The sequence below is a fragment of the Trichogramma pretiosum genome, unplaced genomic scaffold (assembly GCF_000599845.2).
Source record: "Trichogramma pretiosum strain Unisexual culture from Peru unplaced genomic scaffold, Tpre_2.0 scaffold23, whole genome shotgun sequence".
NCBI classification, from domain to species: Eukaryota; Metazoa; Arthropoda; class Insecta; order Hymenoptera; family Trichogrammatidae; genus Trichogramma; species Trichogramma pretiosum.
In genome coordinates, this window is record NW_019641629.1 from 1495195 (window position 1) to 1505235 (window position 10041).

Sequence of the window (10041 nt, forward strand, 5' to 3'; positions counted from 1 at the left end):
GCGTCGTATTAAATGTATATGTATATATGCAGGACGTATATTATTTGCTGCGCGATCGAAGCGCGTCGTGCGTGCGCGTGGAAACAAAATTATAATTTAAAAACTCGGCGCGAGCAGCCTGGGAGCTATGAGAGAAGGATCAATCTCATCCGGCTATGGTTGCAAGCAGAGAGCGAGAGCCAGCCAGATCTAATGAAAGTGCAGCAGCAGCAGCAGCAACAGCAGTTTTTGATTAACTTTTTTGATAAAGTTCAAAAGTCGCGTGGGTACGTTTCACCTTGTGAATTAGGCAGGAATATAGTCTATCCGTGCGACTGCATCGTGAACTCCCATAAAGGCATATATACTGTAGGAATCTAGCTGGCAAAGTATAAGAAAAAAATTAATGAAAAATTGTTCGTTCTGTGACATTGGTCAATTGTTTAATTTACTAGTCCGCGAAGTAAGAAAGAGATCGGATTTATTTGAAGTTTATTTAACTGATTATTGAATATCGATCGTTCCTTCTATCTACCAAAATAATATTTGTGATGATTATAATTATTTGTGTATTGATTTCTTAGAAGAAGTCTACATATTTTGATTTTAATTTGTTTTATAATTGTTTAATAATAAAAAAAAAAAAAAAATTAATGATATATGATAAGAGTGGTCATGGTAAAAGAGACAATTCGTGTATTAGTTGATTTATGGTAATGAGTGATCAGAAGTCGATACACTAATTGATCTATGGCAATAAATTGTGAGGTACTGTAGATAATTTATAATGCAAGCAGTGGAAGATGTTAGTATTTAATTTATTTATTGAAAAGAATAAATCCTTAGACGTGTCATCGTAGTATTCGTGTTGCAAAGTATTCAATTTTTTTTTAATTTATTGATTTTAATTACATGAAAAATGTACTCATACATTCGTTAACACCGGAGACATTAAAAAGTACTACAAATACGCTCATTAGCTTTGACATGTAGCTGCCAATCGAATATCCTACCACTTTTACATTACTTTCACCATTCGAGTCCTTATCAGTCTAACCTTTCAGCCGCCAAGCAAATATGATATAAATCTTCGTTCGCCAGCGTCTCGATAATGATTTTACAGATCTCTTCTGGCAGACGATAGTGTATCAATTTCTGGAAAGGATACAGGGCCCACGCCCGGAAAAATTTTTTCGACAGTTTCTCGCGCAGATGCGCGAAGCAAACCTTTCTGTAAAAGGCAAAAATCCTGCCCAAACCTCTCGAGCGCACTAGCTCGAAGTAATCCTTATACGTGAGCTGTTTTGCCGCCTCTTCGGGCCGAAGCTGGATCAGGTCGTGGAGCGACAAGTTCGGTTTTATCATTTCCTCTTTCACGAGGCACACAAAATCCTCGTTATTTAAGAATATTTCAATAGTCGTCGATTTATCGAACAATCCGTACTCGGCGAAGAGTTCCATTATCGTCAGGGCTTGGCTTCGTTCCAAGTCGAATCCTTTGTCCTCGAGATGTTCCACCACCATCATAATGCCAGAGGCTAGTTCCATTTTAGACGCGACGTCCGCGGCAAATCTCTCGTAGAAATGAGCCTGGTCGGGAAAAACGAAGCTGGACAGATCGGCGCCACGATCCAAGAGCGCGTCGATCAGGTCGGTCCTGAAGTTCGCCACGGCCCACTGCAGCGGTGTCCGGCCCGTCCTGTCCACGGCATCGACCGCCACCACCTCGTTGACTTCTTGCTTGACATCGAAGAATATCTGCAGCATTTGGATATCTCCTCTTCGGCAAATATTGTGCAGAGGAGTCTCTCCTTGATCGTTGGCTGCGTTCTTATCGGCACCTCTTCTCGACAGAAATCCGACCAACTGATTGTTGCCCGACCGATTCGTGGCCAAGTGCAGCGGCGTCTCGCCGTTACCGTCTCGAGCGTCGACCCGCAGCAACGGCCGATACCTTTGGTCGCAAAGCTCGAACAACGTCTCGGCCAACCGAAGATTGTCGCCGTGTCCTTTGCAAAGCACGTGCAGAGGCGTCGATCCTTCGGCATTGGCCACGCTCGGATCTGCGCCTCGCCTCAGCAACGATTCAGCCGCTCCTTGGTGGTGGCGTAATTCGAGCGTGATTTCCCTTTCGTCAGCGTCGTCGCATTTTTTCTGGCAAAGAACGTGCAGAGGAGTCTCTCCTTTATCGTTGGCCAGATTCGGATCGGCGCCGCCTTCTGCCAACAGAAAATCGACCAAATGTGAGTGGCCTTGGCTCGCAGCAAAGTGCAGCGCTGCATTGTTCGAGTTATCCCGGGCGTCGATCTGTACTCGTGGATGTCTGTCGTCGTCGTCGTTCCTGATCAACATTATCCGCCTCGCCAAGCCGACAGATTCAAAGTGTCTCTGGCAAACGACGTGCAGCGGAGTCTCTCCTTTCGAATTGGTCAAAGTCCTATTGGCTCCTCTCCGCAGCAGCCACTGGACCAGCTGATCGTTGGATTCGCGCAGGGCCAAGTGCAGCGGCGTCTCGCCCATGGCGTCTCCAGCGTCGACCCGCAGAAACGGCCGATACCTTTGGTCGCAACGCTCGAACAACGTCTCGGCCAACTGAAAATTGTCGCCGTATCCTTTGCAAATAAAGTGCAGAGGCGTCGATCCTTCGGCATTGGCCACGGTCGGATCTGCGCCTCGCCTCAGCATCGATTCGATCACGCTCTGGTGGTTGCGGTACAAAGCCACGTTCGGAATTTCTTTCGTATTCAACATCCTTACGTAATCATCGTCACATTTTTTCTGGCAAACGACGTGCAAAGGTGTAAATCCGTTCGCGTCGGGCGCGTTCGGATTGGCGCCTAGACTCAGCAACAACTCGATCATACGTCTTTGTCGTTCGGTGCACTGTCTCTGATGTACGTAGAGGGGATTGTATACAGTGTACGGCTGATCGAATAGCCAGCGATCCGAGTCGTACTTGTCGATGCGGCAAATGACGTGCAGCGGAGTCTCTCCTTTGTCGTTGGCCAAGTTCGGATTTGCGTCGCGATCCAGTAAAAATTCCGTAATCTCCTCGAGATCGTTGTAAACGGCCAAGTGCAACGCCGTCCGGCCGAAATTGTCCCGGGCGTCGATTTGCACCGGCTGATATTGTTCGAAACGCAGAGAAAATAACGACGTCGCCGAGACTCCGACAGATGTAGTGCCAAAGTGGACCGCCGTCCTCGTTGACCGAGTTCGGATCTACCAAGCCTGACTCTATCTTACATTTTATCGTATAATGCCGGTCTTCTTCACTACGAGTTGGCCATAACTCGTGCCAGGAACCACAGTTTGGTATAGATTTGACTTTTCCAAAATTATCGTACTCGTAACTTCTGTCGTCGTCAGAGTCAATAGACATTTTATAACTTCTAATGGCAATCACTTATGGACGGAGCGATATTGTTCACGCTTAATTACTTGCTGTAGCCGATGTTGTTTACGCTCCGACGTCGTAACGTCTACTGACAATCCTCGATCGAGAGAATTTGAAAAATACGAGGCTCGAAACTATGAGAGATATAAACAAGCAGACGTGTCGTTTGGCATAGAGCAATTCACAGGATAAACACGAACAAGCGCGCGAATTATACTTTGGCGCCATAGCTATAATAGTACTTTACGATACTAGTGGCATAAGTAACACTTTTTGGCCCGAGTATCGAACAACATTTTATAGTACTGTGCAAAGTTCACATTTATGCCCCCTTTTCCGAGTCATGAGTCGCACTTCTGGTAGCGCGAAGTGAGGTTAGCGCACGAGCGTATGCGAGTGTGATGCGAATGCAACGGTTGAAACAAGGATTTGTATTACATTTGCTTGGCTCAATGGGGTTGTTGAGCACGTGTTTGGAGTGCGATTTAAAGCCTGGTGTTTTACATTATGGATCAAACGAATGTACTTGAAAATAAAATGTTCTGAATTTTCTGTACCCTGTATCTCCATTGCGTATCGTTATTCTCCGAAAATTTAGCCATAGATCCAATTAAAGTCAATGCAGCACGCACGTAAAAATGCGACTGCCATAAAGTAGCACAAAACTCCGTGTGTATCTTCGATCGAGATACCAGTTGATACGCTACACACACACGCGCGCGCTGGAGGAGACCTCGAACATGCACTCTCGAGACCTTTGGGATTATTACGGTCGGAGGGTATCGATTTTGGCCCCCGCTCGGACGGCGCGGTATTATATTCGTGTGGCCGAGAGTGAGAGAGAGGCATTATAAAGCATAGAGCGAACCCCAACTCGTCCGTGCCAGACACACGAAGCCCCCGACGCGCATTGTGAAAAATTCGAGGAATGTGTGTGTCTCTCGCTCGGTGGCACGTGTGCACGCGCGCGAGCCAGCCCCCACAGCCGAGAGAGGCTTTTTAAGCTCTGCATTACTCTAATGAATTCATTTTTCTCGAGCGAGGCCCTCTCGGAACGAGGCGCTCGCAACGGTTTAATTGGGGAATAGTAGTTTGTGGCGAGAAGGGCAAAGAAGAGCTTATACGTATTTTATTCCCGCAAAAGATTTAATCAATCCCGGCATAATCCAAACGGTCGCGGCGTGAAATTTATATGCATTAATTAATCGACACTTTTGGTCGCTCGATCTCCCAATTTATATTCTTTCTCTCTGCGCGAAAGCTGATTTTTTTTGAAACCCGAATTTTCAGCGCGAAAATACGTATACGGCACCCGGAAAATATCGGGCTCAATTTTACCCGCACAGCTTTGCCACCGTCACCGTCACGAGAAATCTGAATTATCAACGATTGCGCCGAGCTCGCGCGAGCTTTGCGAAACATTCGATTATCGATTTGACGCGTGCTTTTGCATCGCGCCGCGTACGGGAGCTTGCGTTTATATAAAAAAAGTATACGTTCGGTATCCTAGACATCGGTATAACACAGCGTATACAGTTTTGCTTCGCGTAAAAAAAAAAAATAAATAAAAAAGGAATGAATCATAGGTCAGGCCGAATCAATATGGGAATCGCTATGTGGCATGCACTCTAGTTTATTTATATATACCACTACGTGTGGCATGTATTTTGCGTTATATGAAAATAAGTCTAAAAACGTGTACAATACGACGCGCGGCATACATTTGTGTTTTATAACGAACTTGCGGGATATATATACGTATATACGTTTACGCCACCGGCAGCTCTGATTCACGACATAGCGTGCGCGCCCCGCGCAGAAAGTCAATCCCGTAAAGAAAAAAAAGCTCGCTTACTCGCGTTATATTTGTGCCCAAAGGAGCGCTCGGCTAGACGAAGAAAGAAAGACAGGGAGAGAGAACCCTTGAAAATATGTTTAGTAGTAGTACAGTACAGTACCGCGTTCTGTTTGTATTATAGAATAATAAAAGCAAAGCGAGGCAAAAAAAAAAAAACAAATAGCGTAGAGGAAAAAAAGCCACCGCAGGAGGACGAGGAGGAAGAGAAAGAAAGAAAAAGCTGTGCGCCGCGCTGTGCTCGGGCAGTGGAGAGAAAGGAATCGATATCGCGTAGCTTCCATATTCTCTCACTTGTCGCGCGCGCGCCTCCTACATACTACTATGTTATATACGTATACGTTTGTATGTGTGTGTGTGTGCAGTGCACAACGCGGCCTCGCACAAAATATCCTCGCGTATATCTACGTTGCGTGCCGTGCACTGCACTTCGGAGTATACGAGAGTGCGAGTGTGTGTGTTGTATTTACAGGGAAAAAAGTCGTCGTACGTGTATAATGCAGTTGTACAGTATCGCACACACACACGTACCCACGGACGGACGGACGGACACGTTATTATTATTATTATTATTATTATATACACGTATAAAACAAGCGATGTCGTGTTCGCACAAGCTTTCGAGAAACGCGTATGTATGTATGTATATGCAGGCGACACGGCGGAGAAAGAGCGAGAAAGAGGGAGAGAGAGAGACACAGAGGTGAAAGTTACTGGCCGCCGTTAATTCAATCGCGCGTCCCTCTCGCGACACAAACGATCGTTGCCTACAACGATCCCCGGTAAAAATGCATATACGCACTGACGCACGTATACGCGTGTTTTGTAGATTTTCACCTTAACTACGGAAAATTGGAAATCGTCGTGATCCTGTGCAGAGAGGGCTGGATGAGATCGAACTGCTCGATTTTCGGGAATATCGCCTCGAGCCGCATTTATAAGAGGGCAGGTGTCTGTCGCCGTGTATTGCCTCTCAATGTCAAGTACACTCTCATTACCGCGTGTATTATACACGTATTGGAGCAGCAGCCGTCATTTATCTGCGTTTCAAGCGAGCCTCGGATTCGTACACGATACTAAAATTTTCGTTTCCTCCTCGTGCTGCGCGAATAATCGTGTCTGTGCGTGCGTCAAGTGCCGAGCAATTCAGAAGCGTCCTTTTTTTTCCGACTCGAGGATCGTAAAATTAAAAGGTTTGACGTCTCTCTCAAGGCGCAGGTATATGCATGCATGCATGCATGCAGGTACGCGCGATATATACGTATAATACTCGTGGGCGCGCAAATCGCGAATTGCGAAACGGGGTTTACACACGCGGATCGAGCTCTAGCTTAGCTATATATAGCAAAAGAAGGGAAAAAAAGTGTCGAGGTGGCTATATACTAGGCTGCTGCTGTGGCTGCTTCGGCCCGCGCGCGCAACTCCTTGACAGGGGTAGAATTTACACGAGCGACCATTAAGACAAAACCCGGCGCTGCCATAATTCTTGGCGGATTTATAGCGGCCACGCGAGCGGACCCGGCGTAGCTCATATATAGCCCTACTATGTATATATATACCTATACCTATACTCCGGAGCGAAGGAAAGAAAGACAGAAGATATAGAGAATTGTGGCCTGCTCGCGAGATACGCGCAGCGCAGACCCTAGAGTCCGCACCAAGACGGAGAGAAAGAGAGAGAGAGAGAGACTCTCTTATATGACCAAGCCGAGCAAAGCGGCAAAGCCATATAGCCTGTGTGTGTGTGTGTGTGTGTGTGTGCCTGGGCCCTTTATTTACGACTGCCAAGACTCGTCGTTGACATTTTGCCTTTGAGCGCGCGCCTTATTTTTTCTTTCCACCCGGCCGGCCGACGACGACGACGACGACGAGACCAGCTCGCAGCACTCGCCTTTTTCTTCCTTTATATTTCTTTTTTTTTTACGTTGATCCTTTTTCACTCCCCCTCTATGTGTCGCCCCGTTGCGCGTTAACGTTGTTATTTTTTTTTTTTTGCACTATTCCATTTTACGTATCAAAAAAATCCACGTGTGATGTTGACTCACGCGCGTGATATGTGTCTTTGTTTCGTTTGTCTCGGCACTTTGCTGTCTCTGTCGCTCTTGTGTGTCTTGCGCGAGCTAAAAACTCGAATATATTTACGGTGTACGCGCAGCTCAACTTTTGGACTTGCGCGCGGTGTAATATACGTCATGCACTGCAGCTGTGTGGTATGCGCAACTAGACCGAGCTATTTAGAAGGCGGCTCTTGTTTGATCGGCTTAGATTTTCGATGCTATCGCGTCGAATCCTTCGTGTCGACGTATTTCATATCTCGAATAATTAAGTATTTTTTCATGTAAAATTGCGATTAAATCTGCACGTTGATAAGTGACAACTGTGCGTACACCGAGTAAAGAGCATGATTCGAGGTTTACGCTCGCTTCTATCTCGCTAAATTTCTCGAGGAAACTACTGCAATTAGAAAAGCGAAATTCGACTCGATTTCGACTTTAAATTTAAGTTTAAAAGCTTCGTAATCATCAAACTTTATACATTGCATTTATATTCATTTTTGGGGGCAATTACGCGCGCAGGTGTACGCGTAAAAGAAGTCGCTCGAGTTCTGCATGCGTATGCGCGTATACCCACTTACATGCACGCAATTTAAATTAAATATATTTCGTTATTAAGTATTTTATTTTTAAACATTATTATTCATATTATTATGGTCTTTAAGTTGGGTGATAATCGGCCACTAAGACCGACCTACTGACGCTCGAGAGAAATAATAAATATATACGCACGCTACGCTACAATGTTTACGAGAGAAGGCATAAGTAAACTATTTTAATGCGCGCGAGTCGGTAAATATGCACATTTATATAGACAGCCTAAATCATTTTGAGTTACTGCAAGAGGAAGTTGCGAGCGCGAAAAGGCTTTATATAGAGCACGAGTTTTTTTTTCTTTTTTTTTTTTTAATGAGATAATTGTACACGCCGCTCTCGGCGTCGCTTACGCCAATGCAAAATAAAGAGGGAGGGAGGCACAACATTTTGAGAAAATATCGAGCTTTATCGTCTGCAAAAATCTTGTAAATTCCATTTGGTACTGCCAAAGCGTGTGTAAGGAATTATATTCATTAAACTCTATGGGAGTAGGCGGTGCTCCGCGGATTTCACGGTCTGCTGGACAGTTAGCCGCGAAGATTTTTATGTCCTGCTATATGGTAGTCGAGTGTGGCTAGGGCGCTTCAATTAGTCTGTTATTATGACGAAACGCGGTTAGAATTTCATTAATAATTAAATAATTCGAGTACAGTGAGAAATAAAGTTGATTGTACAGAACGACGGGCGCGCGGATAATTTCGGTACCACGAAAACATTTGCTGGATAGAATTGCGTAAAATGAATATATTTTTGAGAACGTGTTCATAATTTGCTGCGTTTGCGCGCGCTACGCGTCACCGAGTCGATGAAATTTTTGTAAAACTTCACGTCCATGAACATGTTGGTCGAGTCGGGATGCAGCAGGTGCGTGTCGCAGGCCAAGAACGAATCGGTCACTCCGATGATGCTCTTGTCCTCGTCCATGAGCGGTCCGCCGCTGTCTCCCTGTTATAATTAAAATAATTCGTACAGAGATCGAAACACATTTTCGAATCGTATCGCGAAATCTCATATATCTATGACTCACGCATTGTATGACGGAATTGGAGCTGCCCTTGGCGCAAATGACGTTGTCGGCCAGCTCCATGGACTCGTTCGTGATGACCGACATGCTCGACTCGCATTCCTCCCTGCCGACGATTCGCAGCTCGAGGCTCTGCAGGTAGCGCGGCACCACCCGCTCGTTGGCTTTTCCCCAGCCGGCGGCCTTTACCTTTTTCGACCGATCGTAGTGGGCAAAGGAGATGTTCGCTGGCTCGGCATTTTCCACCGGTTCGACCAACTGTATTAAAAACAAAAAAAAAAAAAGGAGCACAGTCAGCGAGGGAAGATGATTTCAAAGAAAAAGTTATATTTCTTACCGTTACGACGGCGATATCGTTATCCTTGAAGCTCGAGCGTCGACCCGACTTGTAAGCCCACTGGTCGTAGGTGATCCAAGAGAGCACCGGATACGTTGGGCTCTCCTCCAGATCGATGCCGACGCTCACCCGAAGATTTCTCGGTGTCTCGTTGATGAGACAGTGGGCCGAGGTGAGGACGTGCTCCTTCGTGATCAGCGAGCCCGTGCAAAAGTGGCCGTACTGACGCTTGTGCTGCACCTGACCGATCGACACCACGAATGGAAATTCGTCGGCTTTGGCCGGGATCACGTCGATACCGAAGAGTCTTTCTTTTCGCGCTGGAGAACACTCGGAGTATCGAATGGTTTGGACTTTGGCGAGCACGAACATAAAAAATTTAAATCGAATGAGATATTTTTAATGGAATTTTTCGGTTGTTTAAAATGTTACCCAATAATATACAGCCGATTGCGAATAGATACATTTTTCTCTACTTAATATCGAAAGAACAATATCACAGTGCAAAAAAAAACTAATGTCTTGCGAGCTCGTGGAAATTCGTGAGCAATTAAATAAATGACATATTTAACAACGATAACGTACGTCATTTTATTGTCAAACGCAACAAAATTATTTTCGTAATATACGACGACGGCTTAAACGGCGAACAATAAAAATATTTGTAAAACTCGACGAAAGCCAACGCCGCACAACAACACGGGGTTCGTATAAATAAGGAGGACGCGTCGTCGCGGTGTGTTTACTCAACACCCCTCTCGCGCAGCTCGTGCGAGCCATATAGACGAGAAAAGCTCG

General features: G+C 45.7%; 2 protein-coding genes across 2 annotated transcripts; both read right to left on the reverse strand.

Annotated features, from left to right (window-relative positions):
• Positions 1-1026: 1026 nt before the first annotated feature.
• LOC106654580 (ankyrin-3-like) lies at positions 1027-3361 on the reverse strand. Its single transcript, XM_014374504.1, has 2 exons — positions 3191-3361; positions 1027-3102 (listed from the first exon to the last, which is right to left on the reverse strand). The coding sequence occupies exons 1-2, from the start codon at positions 3359-3361 to the stop codon at positions 1027-1029; spliced, it is 2247 nt and encodes a 748-aa protein (XP_014229990.1).
• Positions 3362-8611: 5250 nt separating this feature from the next.
• Positions 8612-9709, reverse strand: LOC106654581 (trypsin-like). Its single transcript, XM_014374505.2, has 4 exons — positions 9676-9709; positions 9244-9596; positions 8910-9164; positions 8612-8827 (listed from the first exon to the last, which is right to left on the reverse strand). The coding sequence occupies exons 1-4, from the start codon at positions 9707-9709 to the stop codon at positions 8645-8647; spliced, it is 825 nt and encodes a 274-aa protein (XP_014229991.1). The 3' UTR covers positions 8612-8644.
• Positions 9710-10041: the final 332 nt, after the last annotated feature.

Coding starts and splice junctions, on each gene's coding strand:
- LOC106654581 (XM_014374505.2), bottom strand. CDS start 9,709: ATGTATCTATTCGCAATCGGCTGTATATTATTGG. Junction 9,597..9,675: donor AATCGGCTGTATATTATTGG/GTAACATTTTAA, acceptor TGCTCGCCAAAG/TCCAAACCATTCGATACTCC. Junction 8,828..8,909: donor CCAATTCCGTCATACAATGC/GTGAGTCATAGA, acceptor TAATTATAACAG/GGAGACAGCGGCGGACCGCT.
- LOC106654580 (XM_014374504.1), bottom strand. CDS start 3,361: ATGTCTATTGACTCTGACGACGACAGAAGTTACGAGTACGATAATTTT. Junction 3,103..3,190: donor GCTTGGTAGATCCGAACTCG/GTCAACGAGGAC, acceptor GAACAATATCAG/CCGGTGCAAATCGACGCCCG.